Here is a 25,372-nt window from a genome sequence, read left to right on the forward strand (position 1 = left end):
AGGGAGACACAGAATCGGAAACAGGCTCCAGGCTCCGAGCCATCAGCCCAGAGCCTGACGCGGGGCTCGAACTCACGGACCGCGAGATCGTGACCTGGCTGAAGTCGGACGCTTAACCGACTGCGCCACCCAGGCGCCCCTAAAAATGATATAATGATTTTATAAGTATTTTAATACCTTTAAATAGTTACATAATGCTGAATGAGACAGTAAACCCTTACGTTTTGGAGGGAGTCAACTAAATTATTCCTAGAAAGAAATAATTTCTGGATCACTTTTGAGATGAGGTTATAGAATGTCATTATGGGAGGTCCTATGAAACCACCTTTCAGGTTGGATCTTGTTCTGAATCAGTTCTTCAAAGCTTCCTGTGCTTGGGATACTGTGGCAGCATGAAATTTGTGAGCTTTTGGGCATTTCATCTGTTGTGTATAAGTAAACCTAGACAATGTTCATTATCTCCCTTTGTCACAGTTGGTTCCATTTGCCTTGAAGAATCAAGTAGAACAATTCAACTTTGGTGTTACATGTAGCTGGCGGGAGTCTTTGATCTGAAGCTCCTTATGATTCTTGAGTCCTCAAAGTACAAGAAAAAGATTGTTCCTTAGTAATTCTAGACATGTTAGAGGTATTGATACTTGGACAACGGAAAAAAACCTAAAAACTATTGTACATATTTGTATTTCATACATATGTGCAATACTTCACTAAAATGCAAAGTCTAAAACTCCTGAAACAAGTTTACGCCGCCTTGTTTATTTCTTCGAGGTCATGACTCTTCTTTCTTTCCTGTGTTTTAGATTGCTGAGGGTTAAGCGATGGGGAGACCTGTGGCCTTGCTCCTGCTCCTGCTCCTCCAGCATTTTGGAGACGGCGACGGAAGCCAGACCCCTGAGCAGAGTCCTCTCCAGTTTACACACTTCCAGTACAATGTCACGGTGCACGAAAACTCTGCAGCTAAAACCTACGTGGGCCATCCTGTAAAGATGGGTATTTACCTTACAAATCCACTGTGGGAGTTAAGGTACAGAATTATCTCCGGGGACAACGAAAACCTTTTCAAAGCTGAAGAGTATGTCCTTGGAGACTTTTGCTTTTTAAGAATAAGGACCAAAGGAGGAAATACAGCTATTCTTAATAGGGAAGTAAAAGACCATTACACATTGATAGTCAAAGCAGTTGAAAAAAATACTAATGCTGAAGCCCGAGCCAAGGTCAGGGTGCAAGTGCTGGATACAAACGACTTGAGACCGCTGTTCTCCCCCACCTCGTACAGTGTTTCGTTACCTGAAAACACAGCCATAAGGACCAGTATTGCCAGAGTCAGCGCCACAGATGCAGACATAGGAACCAACGGAGAGTTTTACTACAGTTTCAAAGATCGAACAGATGTGTTCGCTATTCACCCGACCAGCGGTGCCATAGTTTTAACTGGTAGGCTCGATTACGCAGAGACCAAGCTCTATGAGATGGAGATTCTTGCTGTGGACCGTGGGATGAAACTGTATGGTAGCAGTGGTATCAGCAGCATGGCTAAGCTGACGGTTCACGTGGAACAGGCCAACGGATGTGCTCCTGTGATCACGGCGGTGACGCTGTCTCCATCAGAACTGGACAAGGACCCAACATATGCAATCGTAACGGTGGACGACTGTGATCAGGGGCCCAATGGGGAAATAGCTTCTTTAAGCATTGTGGCAGGTGACCTCCTTCAACAGTTTAGAACAGTGAGGTCCTCTCCAGGGAGTAAAGAATATAAAGTCAAGGCAGTTGGTGGCATTGATTGGGACAGTCATCCTTTTGGCTACAATCTGACGCTACAGGCTAAAGATAAAGGAACCCCTCCCCAGTTCTCTTCTGTGAAAGTAATTCATGTGACTTCTCCGCAGTTCAAAGCTGGTCCAGTCAAGTTTGAAAAGGATGTTTATAGAGCAGAAATCGGTGAGTTTGCTCCTTCCAATACCCCTGTGGTCATGGTGAAAGCCACGCCTAGTTATTCTCATTTGAGGTATGTTTTCAAAAGTACCCCTGGGAAAGCTAAATTCAGTTTAAATCCCAACACTGGTCTCATTTCCATTTTGGAGCCAGTTAAAAGACAGCAGGCATCCCATTTTGAACTTGAAGTAACAACAAGTGACAGAAGAGCCTCGACCAGAGTGTTGGTTAAAGTCTTAGGTGCGAACAGCAATCCCCCTGAGTTTACCCAGACTGCTTACAAAGCATCATTCGATGAGAACGTGCCCATTGGTACGACGGTCCTGAGCGTGAGTGCCGTGGACCCCGATGAGGGGGAGAACGGCTATGTGACTTACAGTATTGCCAATTTAAACCACGTGCCCTTCGTCATTAACCATTTCACTGGTGCCGTGAGTACTTCAGAAAACCTGGACTATGAGCTGATGCCTCGGGTTTATACTCTGAGGATTCGAGCGTCAGACTGGGGCTTGCCATACCGCCGGGAAGTTGAAGTCCTCGCCACGGTGACCCTCAATAACTTGAATGACAACACACCCTTGTTTGAGAAAATCAATTGTGAAGGAACTATCCCCAGGGATCTAGGTGTGGGGGAGCAAATAACTACCGTTTCTGCGATTGATGCTGATGAACTTCAGTTGGTCCGATACCAGATTGAAGCTGGAAACGAACTAGATTTGTTCAGCCTAAACCCCAGCTCTGGGGTGTTGTCCCTAAAGCAGTCGCTACTGGATGGCTTAGGGACCAAGGTGTCATTTCACAGCCTGAGAATCACGGCCACAGATGGAGAGAATTTTGCCACACCGTTATACATCAACATAACTGTGGCTGCTAGTCGCAAGCCAGTACACTTGCAGTGCGAAGAGACGGGCGTCGCCAAAATGCTGGCGGAGAAACTCCTGCAGGCAAATAAGTTACACAGTCAGGGAGAGGTCGAGGACATTTTCTTTGATTCCCACTCTGTCAATGCGCACGCGCCACAGTTCAGAAGTACTCTCCCCGCTGGTGTTGAGGTAAAGGAAAGCCATCCAGTGGGTGCCAGCATAATTTTCATGAATGCTACTGACCTGGACACTGGCTTCAATGGAAAACTGGTCTATGCCATTTCTGGAGGAAATGAGGATAGTTGCTTTGTAATTGACATGGAAACTGGAATGCTAAAGATTTTATCTCCGCTTGACCGTGAAACAACAGACAAGTACACCCTGAACATTACAGCATCTGACCTTGGTATACCACAGAAGGCCGCTTGGCGTCTTGTAGACATCAGAGTTCTGGATGCCAATGATAATCCCCCGGAGTTTTTACAGGAGAGCTACTTTGTTGAAGTGAGCGAAGACAAAGAGGTAGATAGTGAAATCATCCAGGTTGAAGCCACAGATAAAGATTTAGGGCCGAATGGACATGTGACCTACTCTATTCTCACAGACACAGATAAATTCTCCATTGACAGCGTGACTGGAGTTGTTAAAATTGTGTCCCCTTTGGATCGCGAAGTACAGCATGTGCATTACTTAAAGATTGAAGCCAGGGATCAAGCCAGAGAAGAACCTCAGTTGCTTTCCACTGTTCTTTTGAAAGTATCATTAGAGGATGTTAATGACAACCCACCTAGGTTCATTCCACCTAATTACCGTGTGAAAGTTCGCGAAGACCTTCCAGAAGGAACCATAATCATGTGGTTGGAGGCCTACGATCCCGATTTAGGTCAGTCTAGCCAAGTGAGATACAGTCTGCTGGACCACGGAGAAGGACACTTTGATGTGGATAAACTCAGCGGAGCGGTCAGAATTGTCCAGCATTTGGACTTTGAGAAGAAGCAAGTGTATAATCTCACCGTGAGGGCCAAAGACAAAGGGAAGCCGGTTTCTCTGTCTTCCACTTGCTATGTTGAAGTTGAGGTCATTGATGTGAACGAGAACTTACACCCACCAGTGTTTTCCAGCTTTGTGGAGAAGGGGGTAGTGAAAGAAGATGTCCCTATTGGTTCCTCAGTAATGACAGTATCTGCTCACGATGAGGACACAGGAAGAGACGGGGAGATCCGCTATTCCATAAGAGATGGTTCTGGTGTTGGTGTTTTCAAAATAGACGAAGAGACAGGTAAATACATTATTACTCTTCTGGTTTGATCTCCCCTCCCATTTGTCCCAAAGTAATGATCTGCCCTGCGCTGGCTCCTGTACAGTTCCCTGTTGGCCTCTGTCAGGGCTCCACACAGAAGTGCACGTGCATGCTTTTTGCCCTCTTAGAAGCATCCCTGTGTGTAGTAAGTCGTGAGTATGGAACCGAAGGAACTTGAATGACGTGGTGTACAATGAGTAAGGAAACGGGAGAAAGTTGGAATCATTACCGTTGATCCTGATCTTTAAGTTTGTGCTCTGCATTATCAGAAGCATTACTGTGGTTTTGCTGTAGCTTTGAGAAACTGTTCCAGAGCTGTTCAAGCTAGTCTTTTTGCACACTTAGAACCGCCACCGCCCACTGTCTAGCATGCTTTTCAGAGATGATTGCACGCCTGCAGAATTGTGCAGTGCACAGAGAGAACACACTGCTAAAGCTTCTGCGATGTGGTCTGCTTTCCTTAGTACCTCTTCCAAGTTTTGTTTGAGAGGCAGACAGACGTAGGGAAGTACAGTGTTGAATTGTAGGGACTTGGCTCTTTGAGTTGTTAATTGGGTGATCTTGGACAAGTTAATTATCTTATCGAAACTGACTTCATCTATATGATGGGGACGCTCAAAAAGGCTGCAAGATTTATGTGAGGATAAAGTGAAATAACATGGGAAGGCTGCCGAGCGTGTGTTAGTCTGTTAATGTCTTCGAAATGGTAAGGAGGCTTTGTTAGCATACCCTTTCACTTGGAATAAGAGCTTAAAACCAGAACATCCGCCACGGCCGACTGATGCTACAGTCTGTTGCTTTGCACTTTGTGCATATCTCTAATTTAGCTGCTCTTCTCGGATATTACAGTTTGATGTCAGTCTCCCCTGATGGAGTGTGAGCCTTTGTATTAGTTTGCCAAGGGCCAGCGTAGCAAAGGACACAGACTGGGTGGTTTCAGCCACAGACATTGATGTTTTCACAATTCTGGAGTCTAGAAGTCGAGGTTGGAGGTGTTGGCAATGGTAGGTTTTTTCTGAGTCCTTTTTCCTTGGCTTGTAGATGGCTGTTTTCTCCCTGTGTCTTCACCATCTTCTCTGTGTATGTCTGTGGCCTATTGTCTTTTTATAAGGACATTAGTCATACTGGATTAGGGATCACCCTAATGGCCTCTGTTTATTTCCAAGTCGGTCACATTCTGAAGTACTGGGTGTTAGGGCTTCAGTGCATGAATTTTAGGGGACATAATTCAGCCAAAAACCACCTTTCAGGACAGGCTTTTATTTAGCTCATGCATTTTCTGTCCTCAGCCCTAGCAAGAAGTACTAGGCATATAGAAGCTGCTCATTAAATGTGAAGACAACGAACGAGCAAACGAATGATTATTTTGATGAGTGTCACATTAAAATGAATGAATGTCCTGCTTCCTGAGAACGGTAGTGGAAATAGAAGGAAACTGGGTAATCACAAGGTTAGATGAACTGCCATAGATGGGAGTTCAGTTCGTTTGTTGATCTCATTGATATGTCCTTTATGAATATATCCATTCTAAAAAAAGATGTTTTTCTTATTACACTGAAATTTTAAGTTTATCTTTAAAATGCTACAAGTAAATTATTTAATACCCACCCCACTAAGCATGCCTACATCTAATATAAGAAACATAATTATTATCCTAGAAAAAGTTATTTTAGAAGCCATCATATTTTTAATGTACTTTTGTTTATTCAAGGGATTCTTTTTGTAATGAGTTGTAGACCATTAGCATGTGTTGGGTGTATCCATTCCTCGAAAATGCCAGATTTTAATTTTTTAATTTTGAAATTTTTTGTTTCTAGATTTTAGAAAAATTTTAATTTATTTTTTAATTCCGGTATAATTAAAGGATAAAATACCAGATTTCTGTTTTTATTTTTACATCATGCCGCCATTTAGAATCTTTAATCCAATTTCATCAGAGATTACCAGCCACATGCCGTGATTAGTTCTTTAGAAACAACTTAGCTTTCTGTGTGCAAATCAGTGTCAATGAAATAAAAACTGAAACCATATACTGAGCAAAGAACTCTATTAACCTTGTTTCAAACTTTATTCTCAGTCTTCTTCAGCTTAATTAGCTGCACAGAATGAATTGTGTCTAAGCAAAAATGGAAAAGAGCTGCGGTGTCCAAGGGGCTGGGGGCTTAAAAATATTAGAGATCTAGGTTTTGTCAGACCCACGAACAACATTTTAAAAAGCAGTCATAATATAAAATAGAACCCCCCCCCCCCCCCTACCGCGCAACATCGTCAAGGTCTGTCTACCTCACAAGTTGCCTCAATGCAGTTGGCTTCGGCCTGTGGTCTTGAACTAGTCAGACCATCCGCACCGCGTTCGTTTAAGATCCTGGGTAGCGTTTCTGTCGGCTGCTTGGTCTGGGACCCGGTGAGTGTTCGCTGCCCGGATGCCTGCACTTGAGCGCTGTGGAAGCGGATCGTGGCGCCTTGGTTGTGAACATACTCCTGTCTTCCCCGCCAGGGATCTTGTGTACCCCTGGCTCCTCTAAGGAGAACTGAGGTTTCTATCAGCTGCGGTAGCCCAGCTGTGAACCCACCGTCTGCCTTTTCGGGCAGCGGGTCCTTCCCCACCACTGCGCACGCGTGCTTGGGTGTGGCGTTTTCTCCTGCTTCCGGAGAGTTTCTTTCATCTTGTCGGAGCAGAAGTGGAGCACACGGCGTTGGGGTCGGGACGAGCGTTGGCGCTCAGGGGGTCTGGGGCGGACCAGCCGAGATGACGTGCACACTCCCCTGGGGATGCAAGATGGCCACTAGAGCCCGATTGTTAAATAACAGTTGACTGACTCCTGTTGGTTATGCTATTCTGGTCCCTCCTCTTGTATCTATAGATATATACGTGTATATCCTGCCGTACTCCAATATTAATTCGAATGTTCAGGTGCATTGTGTCAACTTGGAAGAGTACCCACATTTTAAGAACTTCACCCAAAACAACGAATATGTTTGCGCGTTTTCCTAAGGACAATTATTCCTGACCCTTTCTTTTTTTCCTTTTCTAAAATAGCTTCTGAAAAGCTATAAAAAATTGTTACAAGTTAAAGTTGAGACAGAAAATAGAACCCAAGTCTTAATTTACATTCCCTGAAGGCTTAAATTATATGAGCACTGCCTTTTGGGTTTTTCTTTCAAGTGAAAAGAGTATTTTTGTTGCTTTTTAAAGACTCATTTAGAAACTAGTAATTTTTTTTTTTTTTTTGCTTATAAAGTTAAGACATTGGGATATTCTTACTACCAAGGGAGAAAAAAGGAAACCACCAACCAAACAAGGCAGGGTTCTGAAATCGAGTAGTTTTCAAAGCTGAATGGCAGTGCTAGACTTTTCTGGTGGTAACTTAGTGGGGGGCCAGGGGATGAATTGGGACTGTGGGCATTGGGGTTGGGAAGTATATAAGAAACTTTGTGCATCTGCGTAACTACTGAGATTTGAAAGTGAGAGAAAAGTTGGAAATCTATCAGTCATCTGTTCTGTAGTCCTTGGCTTTACAGAAGAAAATATTTCATGTATAGTAGATTAATGTTTCTGTGTTTTTTGGAAATGAATCAAAGTGATATAATAGTATTTACACATTACCACACGTTGGCCTGGTGTACATTACGAGATGTGATTTGGCAGTAGAATTATCGGCCCAACTTATTTTAGAGATTCCTGGCAAGACATTTGGTATCGTAGTGTAGAATTCCTTCAGGAAAAGTCAGTATGTTTTGTGCAGTTGAAATTCTTAAATCAGGTATGTTCTTTATTTGGGGTTTGTCTAATTCCTAGTGCGGGTTGAAAAGTGTGGAGCGGTGCCTGTCCGAAAAAGAAAAGTAGGGGCAGTTCAGGAACACAGGTGGGGACTCCATAGGACACGACCCTAATAACACTCAGTGTGAGCTGGAGAAGGCCTGGCTCAGGTCAGGTTTAATAGCACCTTTCTAGAACTTCAGACACTGTTCATCGCCTGTTTCTGCTGTGCTGTTACTTTCTCTTCTTGTCACACTGGACTAGCTGATAAGGGCCTGCGCAGGACCAACAATCTGCCCGCTTCATTGTTCGCCTCCTGCCTTTGACTTAACTTGAAACTGTAATGTTGTTGGAATAATAAATTTTTGTGGCATTTTACCTATTTCAGCATCGCCACATATGTGTATCATTTGTAGTCTTTTCATACAACAGAGAACATAAATCCGCAATCTGAATTTCGTTCTTACTATTTTTATGATCCTTTTCTTTAAAAAGTCTGCTTAAATGTGAAACATGCCCTGAAAAGTAGTTTTTAGTTTTGTTTTTTTTTTTAACTAGAAATTCTATGAACTACCTAAAATATGTAGCCAAATGTACGGTCCTGTGAGCTCTGCATTTTATACATACTTTGCTAATTGGCTTTTCAGGGAGGTAACATGTAATTGCAGTGTGGGGGTAATTGTCACTTGACTCATCTGATAATCTCTCACCAAATCACATGCTTTTCCTGGAGAGGCCTCTGGGTGTTGGTGAACTGTTCTGACACATTCATGCCCACGTGATAGCTCGTCCGTTCCAGGTTTGGAAGGTTACGTGAAAAATTATTTGGGAAATGGGTCTGGTTAGAGAGCCAGTCTCCAGGGTTCTAATTAAGATTTATGCTCCCCCCCCCCCCCCCCCCCCCCCCCGCCCAATCTCCTTAAAAATCTACAGAGAAAGTGATAAAGCAGATTGAACAGAAATGTTAGTGGAGGATCTCTGAAGCATGTGCAATTTCACATTTAGGTTTTGATTTGTCCCCCATTCTCACTGCAGATATGTGCCTGGTAAGCTTTCAGAGTTGAGCAGAATAAATCTGGAGAAGCCCTCTTGCAGATTTATGGAATAAATTATAAATTCAGCTTAGTGTTCTTGGCCCAGGCGGATGCATCCAAGTTAATTATTACTTGAGCATCTGTAAAGAGGTGCAGCTTTTTGTTAGTTTGGAAACTAAAGTAATGTCTAGAAAAATGCTTGGCCGAAAGATTTTTTTTTTTTTTTTTTTAATTGTAGGTAGGTAGTTAAGTCTGTTCCCCTCACGTATGTATCGTAATTGGGATGCCTTTAAGTATGTTTTCCCTTCAGTCTGGAGTACTTTGGTTCAGTGTTTCGCTGTTAGAATTATGCAACCTAGTAAGAGTGTTTCCCCCTTCCACTTCTACTTGGGGAGACCATGTTTTTCATTAAGATAAGACTGAATTTCTAAACTTACTAATGCTGTGTTGCTCTTAGAATCCCAGTTGTGGTTTCAGAATTGAAATTTACATGTCGATGGAAAGACTTGGGAAGAATTAATATGGAAGTACAGCTGGTGCAATGAGATAAATCGCCATTCATGAAAAATGGGAGGGGGAATAGGGACAACATTTTTCTTAAGAGAACATGGCTACATTCTCATCATGGGGGAGTGGTATTGCATGGTTCCTGTAGTGCCCATCCGGGGACTGGCTCCTGGACTTCCTCAGTTAGGGGACACGGGATGAATGCGTTTGTGCAGTGGGACCAGAAGGGACTTCCAATCCAGGCTAACCTTATTGTTGACCTCAGTGAGAGGGAAAATGTTTTTGGGGTTTCTATCTGGTTTGGCAGAACTCGTAATATTTTAATTATTATCTTAATTACTCAAGTTAAAAAAAATTTTTTTTTAACGTTTTTATTTTTGAGACAAAGAGAGACAGAGCATGAACGGGGGAGGGTCAGAGAGAGGGAGACACAGAATCTGAAACAGGCTCCAGGCTCCGAGTGGTCAGCACAGAGCCTGACACGGGGCTCGAACTCACGGACTGCGAGATCACGACCTGAGCCGAAGTCGGACGCTTAACCGACTGAGCCACCCAGGTGCCCCTTAATTACTCAAGTTTAAAAGAAAACCTTTTCCCAGCTTCAAGTAGGATGTCTTCTATACATGGCAGGGACCTGTGTTTTTTCCTAGGGCCTGTTGTCATGGCAGAAAATAGAATGTAGAATGTCAGTGGCCTCCAGGGTTATGACCAAAGAATCTGTAAGAGCGGCTGACAGCTGTGTGGCCATTAGGAGTGTGGTCTGCTGTGGTAGGACCCTTCTACCTCTGCTGGAGCTGGACCTGGAACTCCTGGCAGTAGGAACTTGCACAGACACTGGGGGAGGCCCCATCAAGGAGTTCACAGATTAGCTGGTGAAGTGGGCTTTTGTGTTGGCATCTCCTGCCTTATGTGGCCGCAGCCGCTGTCCTGTTCTTACATTTTGTTCTCTTCCCAGGAAAGTTGAAGAGAAAAACTGATTTCTGAGCCACAGTGAGATTGAAAATCAGGCCTTGGCAGAAACGAGGTTATGATAATCTGCCCTTTTGTGTGTGTGTGAATCTGAGTCAAGGCAGGGAGGGCATGGTAATTTCTCCTGGGGACGGGATCCTCCTCTGAAACTGGAGGATGTTAAGGTGAAAACAGAATCTAATTAGAAATCCTAAGGAAACTCTTTTTGTTTTAAGAGAAAACAGGATCGGCTTTTCTTTAGTTACTAGTATGGTATTGAACAAGTTGACTGAATAGTGGTTGGGGGAGGAGCTGGGCTGGGATCCAGGATGGTATGTTGTGAGGCAGAATGTGGTGAAGTTCTGCCGTGCCTCCATAGGTGCGTAAGGGCCAGAACCTGGACGGGATAGAGTAGAAACAACCTAAAATAGGGTCTCTCTAGCTCTGTGCTTCCCGTGATTATGATGATGATAATAAAGGGCATCAGTATAATAAACCACAGACACTTACTGTTACCACCAGGTGCTGTTCTAATTTAATTTTTATATTAATTTTCTCATATTAATTTATATTTTTTCTTATATTAATTTATATATTAATTTTCTTGCTACAACTACCAAATAGATACTTTTATCCCGTGTTATTGATGAGGGAATGTTCACAGAGGAGCTAAGTAACTTGTCTAAGACCACTTGGGTACTAAGGGCGACAACGAGGGTGGGGGCCTGCGTCTCCCAACACCACATCTTACTGCCTCTTGCTCTTTGTAGAGCGATCTGGAGATGCTCTAATAGAACCCATTTGAAAACTACTGCTTGAATGGGATTCTGGACTGAACTGGGTTGGGCTGAGCCAGGCTGGAGGCTTGAATCCCAGATTGGAGGCTTGGTCTTGAAGATGTATTGAATCGAGCAGTCTTCTTACGTCATTTCTTCTCCAGAGGGCATATTAGTCTTTAGCACATTGAAGAGAACAGGATTTTAGCATTACATGGGGTGGCATTTAAGCAATTTAAGATTATTTCGATGAAGTGCTGAGCAGTGGGGGAATTATGCCGAGACCAGTAGTGAGTTTTGTCATCTAGTGGAGATGGACGGGTGTCTCATCTGTGCGTGCAGTTGTGAAGGTACAGCATTCTCGTAAATAAAGGTGCTGCTGGACCAAACTGTACAGCATGTTAACTGGAACATTTTCTCATCAAAACAGTGTCTTAGATGGCTGTTAGGGTCCTGTCTAGCCTTTAAAACCACTTTAACCCCCTGAATCGCTTAAGTTGCAGTCCACACGGCCCCCCACTGAATCCCTGTCCTCTGGCCTTGGCCTCCTTGAGATCTTGGCTTCAGCGTCTGTCCTCACCGGCCATCTGGTTTGTGGCAGGAAAGCCAGCGAACTTGTTCTCTTCCTCAGCCCTCTTGACAAGGCACCATTTTTATGTTCTAAGAGTTGTTTAAGAGTTGAGTGTTGATAACCTGATGGAGTGGCCTCTGTGTATAGAGATTTAAGGCTCAGTTAATATCTGGCCTGGGTTTTTTTCCATATGGCCTGCCTTGCCCAATTAGGAAAATTGAATAGATTTTAAAACTTTAGGTGTGTTTCCATTGTTGTATTTTTTTTAACCATTTAGTTCCTGTTTTGACTTTGTGGATTATTTTAATTCAGAAGGCTGGCTTTGTTAAGATTTTATTATCTGCGTTGTGCACCGTTACTTTGCAGTCACCTTTATGGCACTTAGGCTTTAAGAAATCAAGCCACATTGTTAGAACAGTGCGTGCTGCCCAAGGCGTAATGCCAGGAAGCACGGCCTTTTCGGGTCTTTGTTACTAGGAATAGACGGACCTGGGAAGATGGCTCGTCGGGGCACCTGCCTGTACCGCTTGAGTCGGCTGTGACCCAGGGTAACAGCCGTGAGAGGAGGGCCAGGACGCTACTCACGCTCGTACTTCACGGGCCGCTCTTCCCAGCGCAACTGCCTTTCGGTGAACCGCACCGGGTCTCCTCAGGGTGTCTGATGGCCTGTCACACCCGTTGCGTCCCTGGGCCTCCACGGCCGAGTGAGCCGACCTGTTGTTAGAAGGGATTCTTCAGAATTGTTGGTGGTTTTTCTCTCTCGAGAATTACTATGCTGAGGAAGGTACGAGAGGTAGTCTTTTTAATTTCAGCTTAATTTCTTTCTTTTGTGATGGAAGTTACCCAGCAGCTTACCTGGTTTCTTAAGATTTCTTTCTAGTTTGTGGTAATTTAACCAGTTTTCTCCTTTATTTTGAGAGAGAGCGTGAACAGGGCAGGAGTAGAGAGAGAGGGAGAGAGAGAGTCCCAAGCAGGCTCCGCGCGGGCAGCACGAACCATGAGATCATGGCCTGAGCCAAAATCAAGGGTCAGATGCTTAACCAACGGAGCCACCCAGCCACCCCCAACCAATATTATCTTTTTATCACCGGGGAGCCTTTTCTTCTTTATCATCGTCCGTGTATAATTATAGGTCACATTTATTGAAAGTTCAGTGTGAACCAGCCCTATCGTGAGCTCTTTTCATAAGTTGTCTCCCTAGATCGTCATAATAATTTGTGAGTAAAATTAGACGGTAATATGCCGTGTTCACGTAGTGTCTGTATTAAATTCTAAAGATATGACGGGGGTGGGGATTATGGTACACACTGACCTCATGCTGTTGAATTTTGAAATCTTCTCTGCATTTCTTTTTTTTTTTTTTTTGATTAAGTGCTGTAATAGAAGTGTTTGAAGTGTGGCACTTTGAGGGATTAATGGTCACACGGCTGATTCTCGAAGCAGAGGTGTTCGATCTCTCATCGGATCTTTCTTAAGACCAGTTAGGGTCTCCTTTACATAAAGCCCAAGCTTTTTTGGCCTCGTAGGCTCTTGCGCCCTCAGAGACTTCCTCCCTCTCCTGCTTTGCTCTGCTTCTCCGCTCCCAGCCCCGGTGCTTGAGGCACCTGGAGCCCGGCCCTCCCCGCCTTCTCTGCCCCATGGTTTCCTAGCTCCCTGCCTTTGGGTGATGCCTTGACTATTAACCGTCTGCGTAATAAATCTTTCATGACAAGCCTTCTCCCTCCTGTGGAACCCATTTTTCTTCTTTTCTACTTTTTTTTCTATTTTACGTTATTGTAAGTATCACTCTAGTGGGAATGTTATTATCTGTCCTTTTCCTCTGAATTGGCAGCTTCTTGTGTGGGTAGATGCTAAATCTTTAACCACAAGATTCATAGAAGAGGCACTCATTAAGTTTTGGTTAGGTTGGCCCTAATAAGCCGTTGTTGCCTCTCTCGAAACTGGTAGTCTCCATTTCTTTGTTCCAGTAGCACTCTCTGTATGTTCCTGTGTTACGACTCACGGTATTGTTTATCTCGGGCCTCAAGGCCTCTCCTGAGCACAGTGGCTGACGTGGCCCTACGTAGCCCTTGTTTGCTCAACAAACAAGCTGATTGTAGCATCTTAATAATGATAGTCATAAGGTTGAGTGAAAGCTTTTCTTCTACTGCCTGTTTCTAGACTTCCAAAACAATGGTTCGTGATATTTTTGGCGTCACAGGAACTTTTGAGAATCTGTTGAAAACTGTATATTCTGTCTTCAGAGACAGCGATTTGCTTCTAATACCAGGAGGCTTACGAGGAGCTGAACCTCCATGGCCTTGGACCGCTGGTTTTACGTCCCTCTGTTCTAGAGTTTTCTGGGGCTGCCAGGCCCTCACCAGTTCTGAAGGAGGACCTGTGACGATGACGAGGATCGCGGGGACGGTGGAAGTGACCAGCATTTCAAAAACGCTCAGCAGCCTGAACCTATTTTTGTATACACTTCATGGCACTTAAGTCTAATGCGTGTCTGTTATTGACCCAGTAGGTTTCCTTTCTGTTTTCTAAATGAGGTAGATCAGCCTTTACGGTGCACAAACAGTAACTGCTGTGCTGCATACAGTACTTGCACGTGTGCTTAAAATGGTTCAAGACAGTCTGTCATTCAAGATGATTTCCCGGTGATCCAGTCGTGTGCAGTTCTCCACACACCTGTATCGGCAGAGCCCTGTCTCCCCGTGTAAGCGTGCAGGACGATTGTGATAAAATAATTACGACACATAATACACACGGTATCTATTTTTAAGTTAGCAGCCCTCTAGGCCAGGATCTGATCTTCCCTGGCGCCCGTTTACCATGGAAACCCTCTTTGCTCAGCTAGTATGCCTTTATTTATTAAGGTAAATAATCTGTCAGGAAACTCAGGCTTCTAATCATAAAGGTAACTTCCCTAACAGGCTGGATTTTTATATAAATGGACTTAAAGATCAGAGCATTTGAGACTTAATAAACCATTTTTAGTTTTGTTAACAGTCCCTTATTCCGTACAAGAGAAAAAAATTGAAAAATAATTCTTAACTGTTAAAGGTTGCTCCTCTCATAATAAAAGTGTTGCTCTTCTCCTGCCCTTGTAAAGGGAGCATTAAACAACTTTACAGCGACAGGCGGAATCCATGTATATGTGGCAAAATGTTCTGATCTCTGATTTACGGGCGTTGATAGTCATATCACTTCTAGTCAGTATTTTTTTTTTTTTTAAAACCTCTGGAGATGAGATGTTGTAAACCGTGATTTTGGAGTCTTTCATGAAGCAGTGTTTTCTTTATCATGAGTTGAAGACTTTCTGTTGAAAGCAAGAACTGCTCTTTGGAAAATAACTTTAAAGTTAGATTAACTTTAAAATACGTTAAAGCAGTCCCACCGTAAATTCTTAGTTAAAAGATTCTCTAAAATCTATTTGCTTTTAGTTCTTACTATTTCTGTTGGCCCCTTCACTCCTAAAGCTGCTTGACATCAGGCAGTCTCAGACATTCTTATTTCTCTCATGACAGTGCTTGGCACACGGCTGGTATTTAGTAAATACTTATTCAGTGATGTTCATCTTTTGATAAACGCAGTAAATGTTTGTCACATAATGGTGTTCTTTTGATCTGTTGCTCAGCTGAAGGTGTTTACATTTTTAATGAAAAAAAGATGAATTTGCTATGTAAATACCAAGTTAGTTTGTTGGTTGAAGCCTCCGAATGGAAATGAGTTGCTTTTAAAGGCTAGATCTAAACAAACTTTTTTTTAAGGAAATATTTTTGCTTACAAGCGTGTTAACCTCATGTAGAAGATGAAAGCTGATTAGGAAAGCATGAACGTGAATAATACCTGTGTTTGGTTTTAATTAGCTCAGCACTGTTGATTTTTAGAAAGAAGTCAAACTGAGGATCATCATGTCTAAAGAACATCAAGTTTTATAATTTGAGGTTCATGATTTTTTTTAACGTACATCCATACACATCATACATTATGTGGCAAAATATTGAACTTCTGAAGAGGCTGTCAGATTCGTAGGATCTGTATCGCTCTCAATGAATTTCCTAGAGCTTCATATAAGTAATTCTAGAGATTCAGAGTCTTTGAAACTGTCCGTTTCAAAGCTAATATGATTTTAACATATTAATTTTTTTTTCCAATGTTTATTTATTTTTGGGACAGAGAGAGACAGAGCATGAACGGGGGAGGGGCAGAGAGAGAGGGAGACACAGAATCGGAAACAGGCTCCAGGCTCTGAGCCATCAGCCCAGAGCCCGACGCGGGGCTCGAACTCACGGACCGCGAGATCGTGACCTGGCTGAAGTCGGACGCTTAACCGACTGCGCCACCCAGGCGCCCCTGATTTTAACATATTAAAAAAAAAAAAATCTGCTTTAGTCATTTTTCTTTCACAGCGCCAGCCTTGTGAGCCTAGGTGGGGACTCTGGCCCTGGATGGCTGGCGTCTAGAACTGCACCTGGCCCATGGTAGACACCCAGCAAATACTTGATGGATGAGTAGTTTGAAATTGAATTAGACTTTGACAGAGTATCAAAGGAAACCCATATCTAAGTAACTATGACTGGGAAAGACCTTTTAAATTTGTTCTCTGTTCCCAATTAGAATTTCGTCTCTGTATTCAGCTGAAGTGCTGTGTGTGCCTCAGGCCTGCCTGTCCTTTTAATGCACTTAAAACTGCCCTCGTTTTCCACACCTCTGAAGCAGCTAAAAAATGAGGGAATTAGAACAACAGCCGTAACAAAAGCTTCATTAGCAGCGCACTTTCCTTTTGTTGATGTTGTGTTCTCTGCAGAAGCAACTTCGTATGTCAGATGGAGCACCACAGCCTAGAACTGGAAATCTTCGGCTCAGTGGCTTTCCAGGCACAGAATACCGGGCGGGGCATTGCCATTTTCTTGGGCTGCATAGTGGTGCTATTGCCTGTTATCCTCTGAACTGAAAAATGCTTCTGTTCTAAGTGTAAAAGACGAATATCCATTTACATCGTACATTATGTGGCAAAATTCTGAACTTTTGAAAAGGCTGTCAGATTAGTAGACTCTATTTTTGTTAGTATCACTATCAGTGAATTTCCTAAAGCTTCGTGTAAGTAGTTCTAGAGATCCAGAGTCTTTGAAACTGTCCGTTTCCTGGATTAAATTGCGCCCCTGTAGTTGCAGCCTTTAAAAAAGCTATTTGTATTGTAAATCTTCGGTTGTTTCTGTTGATGGGGTGCTCTTATAAGCAAACCCTTCTTTTAAAGCCTAGTTGAGGGGCGCCTGGGTGGCGCAGTCGGTTAAGCGTCCGACTTCAGCCAGGTCACGATCTCGCGGTCCGGGAGTTCGAGCCCCGCGTCAGGCTCTGGGCTGATGGCTCGGAGCCTGGAGCCTGTTTCCGATTCTGTGTCTCCCTCTCTCTCTGCCCCTCCCCTCCCCCGTTCATGCTCTGTCTCTCTCTGTCCCCAAAATAAATAAACGTTGAAAAAAAAAAAAATTTTTAAAGCCTAGTTGAATTAAGGGAAATCCAATGATGAGGCTATTTTAAGGAGAACACATTATGCAGAAACTAAAAATATTTTTCACACTCAAGTGGCTGCATCTAAATAACAAATTTCTAAAAACTCTTGCTTGTTCTTTGTCTCCTTTTGTCCCCTGGGCGTCTAATCCTATAAACTTTTCGTCCATGGTCAGTTAATTTTGTTTTTCTCATTTATAAATAACTCCTTAGGATGATGAAAGGAAGGTCCGAAAACCTTTGTGGAAGTTTTCTCTGCGTATTCGGGTGGAGATGTGTTCAGAGGGGGCACATTTGGCACCTGGGAACAGGTGAGAGTCGCAGAAATGAGGAGACAATGGCCAAGTTCAGTTAGATTTGGTGAGGGAGACAGAAGACGTGATGGAGTAGGTACAGACACGTGCAAAGCTGAATTGGAGCTTTTATTATAGGTGGCCTGATACTACTATTGTGAAAAGAATTATAGAGAATCGTGTTACTTTGCCTTTCGTTGGGAAACAGATCACCCTAAAATTTGGTGGCTTTCAACGGCCACTGTTTATTTAGGTCACTGTTCAGTCGGTTGGCAATTTGGGCCGTACCTCCCCTGGGTGTGTGCCCTTCGCCAGTTTCAGCTGGGCTTGCTCCTGTCGGGTCAGTTGCTGGTCAGCTGGGTGGCGGGACTCGTGGGAGTTGGCTGGATGTTGGCGGGGGACGTGGGCCTCTAAGCCCTGTGTCTGTCCTCTGTCAGCAGCCTAGCCTGGACGTCAGGGTCCCTAGAGCTCAAGGAGCGAAGTAGCTGGATCTCCTGGCCTAGGCTCAGACTCCTACCTTCTCACTTCTCCCATTCTATTGGCTGAGCAAGGTGATGCAACAGTTAGGAAAATAGTCTGCACCTCTTGTTGGGTGCAGCTGCAAAATACTGGGTTCGTTTTTCAGTCTACCGCAGAGGCACTTTATCTGATATTCTTCCCCTTTGATGAGGACATTCCTTTTGGATGTTAAATGTGCACAAGAATTTAAAGGCTTTTGAAAATTGTGCAAATATCTATGCTGTCTTAAATTTCTGCCACAGTCAGCTGTATACTTCAGGGTTTTAATACTGTGAAAATATTTAGTGGTAGTAAAATACTTCAAAGTATTTTTACAATCTTTCCATTTAAGCTAGAACTTTAAGAGATGCCCGGCGTATTGCCAGAAGTGTTAAGACACTAAAGCACTAGTCTTCCGTTCCTTCACTCTTCCTGTTTTTGTCACAAAGGTTTCTTAAGTTGCTTGCCCCCAAGGGGATTTGGGAATCGCAGTTTTTGCATGGCATTTTAAAATGCCAAAGGAAGAGACTGTCCAGTGGTAAAAGGCGGCAAGGAGTTTTCCCTCCATGAGAGCCTTTCACTTGCAGATACTATTTTTGCTTATTAACACCACCTTTCTTACGAGTTATTTTGTCACAAGTTATTTCATTCGTTTAGTGCTTTCCCTTGAGGGATGAAAGACTTGGAGGAATTGGAGAAGTAGGTGGAAGGTGTGGGGGACATGAAAATCGAAGCCAGAACAGAGTGAGAACATCAGAGGGTTGCTTTGGTGTCTTTTGGCTTCACACACATCCCTGTGCTTAGTTTCAGCTTAAATGGCAGTGTGTTACAAATAAATTGAAGATGTACTTAGTGCTGCTTACTATTCTGCTAAGTTTGGCTTGTGTTAGATCTGTTATGGGACCTATTTGCAAAAGAATAAATAGGAAAATGCTCCATGATGAGAAATCGCACGGTTTGAAACAGAAACTCCTGATGTACTGACTTACTAAATATTCTGATGTTTCTGTCTGGAAATTTTGGGGAGTTAAGTGTCTTTAAACACCTTGACCTGTATGTGGAATCCTTGACCTATCTTCAACAGGGTTCTTTTAGAGAAGATAGAATGAAACCTTCGTTAGTATTCTTTATCTCAAAGACATTAGAAAAACAAGCAAGTAAAATAATGGACAGAGATGAAAAAAATAAGTGATCTCAGTAAAATGTGTTTGCTCATTGTTCACTCCTTAAGAGAGTTCAGTGATCATTAAATACTAAACAGTCAGGTTTCTTCCTTTTCTTTTTAATGATTGTTTATTTTGAAGAGATTGAGCAGGGGACGGGTGGGGAGGGGGAGACAGAATCCCAAGTAGGCTCAGTGCTGAGAGTGCAGAGCCTGACATGGGGCTTGATCCCACAAACTGTGAGATCTTAACCTGAGTTGAAATCAAGAGTCATATGCTTAACCGACTGAGCCACCCAGGTGCCCCCAAAACGGTCAAAATTCTTTTATGGGATGAAATTAAGATTCTATAACAGAAGTGTAGGTTTCATGAGAAACCTAATCTAGAGGTGCTGATCTAAAATTTGGTATTTTAATAGTGCATCTTGAATATGGTCTGCAAAAGACCATTGTATCTAAGAGCGTAACAGTCTTAAATTCTCTGTTTTGGGATTAGAGATGATCCTGCATTATAGATCCCTAATCAGTACAACCTGTGTAAATGAAAACAAACACAGCAAAACAATTCATGTCCCAGAATATACCATAAAACCATTTAGTGGAAATGTTCCATTGTTTAGATTGTGTTGTTTACATACACCAGTACTCATGTGAAAGATGTGAGCTGATTTTCACAGATTGGCACAACTGTGTAAATTCTGCCAGGGTTTACTTTGCCGTTTAATTTTTCAAATCAGCAAAGGAGTTAGTACTAACAAGTTAAGGCAGCATTGCTCGGTAATATTGTCCACGTACGTAATTTTAAATATTCTAGTCGCCACTAAAAAAGAACAGGTGAAACTAATTGTAATAAATTTTATTTAATCCAACAGATTGAAAAGTGTCACATCAGCATGAAATCAACATAGAAGAATATTAATGAGATCTTTTACATTCTTGCATTCACAGGAGGTCTTTAAATCAGTGTGTATTTTGTACTTAGGAGTACATTTCAGTTTGGACTGGCCCCATTCCAGTGCCGGTTATTAAAGCAGAGGTTTAATATTTGTTGATTCACAGCAAAGCCCAGCCATTCAGGTGAGGTGGTGGCCCTGTGGCCTGTCCCTCCATGACTGGCTGGTGTGCCCTGGCTGGAAGGGGAAGCAGGAAGGGTTAAGTCGCTCTGCATGTTGAATTCAGTGCTGTGTGGGAGTCGGATAGGATACCCAGTCTTCTAATGGCATTCAGTGAGGACGTTAAAAACCCATTATGCTGGTGTTGCAGAAAATTTCTTTGTCAGAGATGCTGATGGCCTAGATCCTGGCATGGCTTTTAAAATATTACAGTGAAGCAGTTCTTGTGATGTTAAACTAGTGTCAAAGCTAGATGGAAACTCATTTTGCAGTCATTTGACTCGGATTCTTTCTGTTAATGGATGTAGGAAAACAACCTACGAGTTAATTTCAAATTAGAACCTTGTTTTCAATTAAAAGTTGTCCAGTGACAGCTTTTATCAAATTCCGAATCATGTGTCTTTTTTTTTTCTTCAGAATAAACATCTGTTATTTAATTTGCCCCATTCAAATTGCTTTTTTGCAGGTTGGTAGAAATTCTAATTTCATTTGACCTATGAGATGTAAATCTTTCTGTGAAAGTATGCTGTCTTAAGACAAATTTACAGTTATTTTCCAAAAGATTTGATTAGATGAGGTCTATCATTTCCAAGTGAAAGCATCCTTTAGCAATTAACAAGCAAGTTCCTGTGGGTTAACAAAACTGTTAACCTGTGTAATTCAAAACCCTTGTTTTCCATCCTTCTCTTTGGGATTATGGACAGTTAATGAAAAGTCTCCCTTGTGTAGACTCACTATTGTGTTGTTTCGCTGTTCTGTTTATTCTTTCCGCAGTTAAAAAGTCACATTTTGAGATTTTGGAATTTTCTGTGTCGATTTTGGGGTGTGCACACTGAGATGACTTTTTGGGCCCTATTTATTCTCGTCATGACACTTTTCGTGCCATTGAAATGGACACAGACCGTTAAAACCTATTCTGCTATACTGCCACTGTTACTCTTGTGTATCAGCGATCTACCTGTTTGCATTTGGGCTTCAGCAGTTTCACATCAAAAGTTGTGAATGAAGCTTAAGTAAATATGTTTATTTTGTGCTGGCTGCTGGCCAGGAATCTGCTGAAGCAGCTGGAGGGTTTTTTGTTTTGTTTTGTTTTGTTTTGCCTTTTTTTTTCTTTTTTTTTTTTTTTTTAAAGCCCCGTTGGGTGAACCATCACTGTGACAGGTAAATAGCTTTCCTCAGTAAAGCTTGAACTCTTCCCCCACTCCTGCTTCATTTCTTCAGGACTGTTGAATGTAGGGATTGTCTTGCTGGGGACCTCACTGATTAGGTCACAGCCTGGGCTGCAGAAAACAGAGCTGCCCTGGGGCCATCTCACTGCAGGGGATTTGCTAAAGTCCCTGTGAAAGGGCCACGTGGGGGTCTCAACTATTACCTTGTGAACAGGAATCCATTCAGGCAGCCGAGCATGTATTAAGGACCTATTAACTTCTTCAGGATTCTCCCCCAGTTGAAAAGCGCTTGGGAGCGAAGGCATAATAAAAGGAAATTGTTGCCAAAGCCACTGACAGTGCATCCTGCCATAACTCTGTGGGTGCATCCTTTTAGCAACAGATTTATTTCCTGCTGGGGAGTCTGTTAGCTTTAGAAGTCCCCTTAAAGGTCATGGAAGGGGAGTTTGAAAATGATTATATAATGTTGATTTTTTTTTCTTTGAAGAGATCTCTTAGAGCATTTGGGAAAAATGGGCAGAGACCTAACCCACATTTGAAAATGAGCTTTATTTTCCAATGAAATAATATACCACCTTGTAGAAGACTGGGAAAATGTAGACTATTGTAAAGAAGAAAAAACTTATTAAAATTCTACTGCCTAGAGTGCCATTGAAGTTTTGCCAACTTGTTTATGTACACATGCACACCCATTCACCCTCTACAGGTACTGGATTTAAAAAATTATATAGTGCACATGTATTATTGATGGCCTTTTAACATATTCACAGCTTTTTATGATTTTATTTTAAATTTTTTAAATGTTTGTTTATTTTTGAGACAGAGACAGAGCATGAACAGGGGAGGGGCAGAGAGAGAGGGAGACACAGAATCCGAAGCAGGCTCGAGGCTCTGAGCTGTCAGCACAGAGCCCGATGTGGGGCTTGAACTCACGGACCGTGAGATCATGACCTGAGCCGAGGTCGGATGCTTAACTGACAGCCACCTAGGCGCCCCAGCTTTTTATGATTCTTAAGTATTCTAACAGAATGTGACTCTTGATTACATAGAATACCATCAGAGAAATAAACTCTAATGCATATAACAACACCCAGTTTTAGAACATTTAAATCATTTCCTTGTTGATGTATTTGTTTTGCCCTCGCATAAGTTTCAAGAAGTAGAATTACTGGGTTAAAGAAAATAAAAATTTAAAAATGTTTCTCTGATACAAAACAAATTGCCACATATTCATCCAGAAAGAAAAGTCTCATTAGCAGTTTTGAGAGTGTTCCTCTCTGCATTCTTGCTGCCACTAACTGTTTGGATTTAAGAACAGAAAATGAAAAGGTGCCAGTATATTATTGGTGGAAAAACTTACTTCATTCAGGGAACTATCATAATTGAAATGGTGATTGTTCGTTTTGTGTCTGGTTATATGTTTGAAAACTCTTATTTTTTTTATACATCAACTTTTTGAGATGCTATTCTGATTCACGTAGCTTTTTTGGATCTTTGTCCCAAGTGACCTCTTGAGGCTTATTTCTTTAATTTTGTTTTGTTTTGTTTTGTTTTTTAAATGTGTGTTTCCTGAGTGCCAGATAAAGGTCCTGGGGACCTTTTTATTTCACTTGGTTAGCTACTCTTTATAAAAGCCTCTGATTAGTATGAATTTTTAATTGTCTGGATTTCCAAATAATAAATGTGATTAAAAATGGGAATAAGAGATACACATGTGTTTATTTATAAAGTAAGTCATGGAGATGAAAAGCACAGCGTAGGGACTAGAGTGACTAATACCGTAATAATGCTGGATGGTGACAGTGACAGCAGTAACTGTGGTTGAGCACTGATGTATAATATTGCATGTCAACTACACTTCAGTCATTAAAAAAAAAAAAAAAAAGTGATCTTACTGTTACAACCAAGAATACAGGCTCCTCTGTATTCCCTAAGTGGTCCTTGTAGATTGACTGACCCGAGTCCATACTGAGCAGCATAGTGATCGAATTAAGACAAGTTACCTTATTCATGGGATGATCTCAGAAAAATCATCCAAGATCTTTTATCAGACAACATGTAATTCTTGACAGCTAGTGACTCCAGTACCGACAAAAGGGTATGAAGCAGATTAAAGCACACAGGTTTCTATTCAAAACATAATTGGGCAAAGAACAATTTAAAACAGCAATAACAACACAGGGATAAAGTTTTAGTTGATTTAGACAGTGGATCTAAGAATTAAATATTAGAATTGTAATACAGGCCCAGATACTATGAGGTTAATACATTGATTTTAGATATACTGAAGTGATTTTATTGAGCCCTTGGAAAAAAGAATATTCAGAAGTCCACTCCTTTTTTTTTTGTTGTTGCTTCATGGTACATACTTGTGGTTGCAGTAACTCACAAAAACTCTTTTAAAGTCTAATTTACTAGTAAATGATGAAGATGGGAGGAAGTATACAGGAAAAAAATCTCTACTTGGTTTCTTCAGAATTTGGGTGGAGAAGAAAATTCACAAATAATTATGGTACACAAACTTTCTGCCTTACTTGCCTTGGGGGACTCATTCTAAAGGCGGCCGTACTGAATGGATGCATCTTTAATCATCTGGAAGTAAGAAATCCATTATTTTTCTAAACCAGACAGTGGTTGTCTGTTTTAATGGAACAGTTGGTTGATTACAGCTCTTCAGGGCTTTATTTCCCAATGCTTACTTCCTGTACATATTTGAATTCAAGCTTTAGGGATTGTTAAAAGTGAGTCAGAGAGTCAAAGAATTTAGAGTAGGATTTGATTAATTTTAGGTTTTTTTTGGTAACATTACAATTAGACTGTTTAACTACGGGAAGTGGATTTCCTTAGAGCAGATTCCCCAACCTGGGTGTTTAGAAATGGACTGCTGTCTATAGATAACATAAGATGAACTTGGAGGTGTTCGTGGTTCAGCCTACCTGTGTACCTACCTACCAAACAGAACTGAGACTTCAGGGTCTGCCCTTGTGTTCTCTTTTAGTAGAGAGTTTCCTGCTTCTTGCCTAAGTTGAAGGGAATAAAGTAAGCTCTTGTAGAAGTGAACAAAAAGTCTTCACTGTTTTTTTTAAAGTAACCAAATGTAGGTTGGCTTTATGGAAATCAGAGATCTGCTTTAATTACAGAATCCCATATATAGAAAGCATTATTGACGTTGAAAATTACTGGCTAAATGCTTGAAATACCATCTGAGATGTACTCAAAGGAAAAGTTAACTAGAGTGAAACAAAATGTTGAATGCATAATCCTTAGCTAAGGAGTAACTAGAAACACTATAGCAATCTAGGCCTGTGTGTTTGCAGGTTGTAAATCTGTCATTTTAAGAAAATCTCAATGAAGATTTTTCATTTGAAGTAAAATTTTAGGCCTTCATGTATTTTGTGTTCTTACTGAAAAATAGAGAAGTTTGGCTTTCCTATTAACTTTCTCCTTGTAGTGGTCTTTTAATGCTCTCTGATTGCAGTCCACACACTATCAGCTATTTGAAATTTTATTTAAGGGACACAGAAATGCTTCATTACAGCTTACTCATTCATGAAATGTAAGGCTTGTTCTTGCTGTCCCTGCGAAAAGAGCTTCGTGTGAATGCCTTTGCCTTCTTGGAATGCTTTGTTTGATCTAAGGGTAATGCCCTTGGAGTGCCCTTCCTGTAATGAAAGAAAGGTGAGGTGAACCACAGTCAGGCCAGATAAGATGGGAATGTGCTTCTTGGCTAGTCTGTGGCATTTTGGTTTTGAGACTGTGGCGATCTACTTTATACTTTTTGCCCAAGGGATTAGGACACTGGTTGACTTTCTTCCTTTTAGATACAGTGTTTCATGCACAGATGGGGCTTGCTTGCTGAATTCCTGAAATTCATGACTTGATTTTGGACATAAAAGAAGTTGCCAAAAATAATAAGAGATGGACGTTTTCAGTTCAAACTGAACACAG

At 41.9% G+C, this 25,372-nt stretch overlaps 1 protein-coding gene across 2 annotated transcripts in view; it reads left to right on the plus strand.

The window, feature by feature from the left end:
• The first annotated feature begins 818 nt into the window (after positions 1-818).
• The window catches only part of FAT1 (FAT atypical cadherin 1), a 117,470-nt gene continuing 92,916 nt past the window's right edge, over positions 819-25,372 (plus strand). For both annotated transcript variants that reach the window (XM_047091661.1, XM_047091662.1), the window contains exon 1: positions 819-4,077. In XM_047091661.1, coding sequence (XP_046947617.1) covers positions 819-4,077 — 3,259 coding nt within the window. The remainder of the gene's footprint in view (positions 4,078-25,372) is intronic.

Source organism: Lynx rufus, unplaced genomic scaffold, assembly GCF_022079265.1.
Source record: "Lynx rufus isolate CCGP_SWC_20201006 ecotype Redwood Valley unplaced genomic scaffold, mLynRuf1.p SCAF_3, whole genome shotgun sequence".
Taxonomy (NCBI): domain Eukaryota; kingdom Metazoa; phylum Chordata; class Mammalia; order Carnivora; family Felidae; genus Lynx; species Lynx rufus.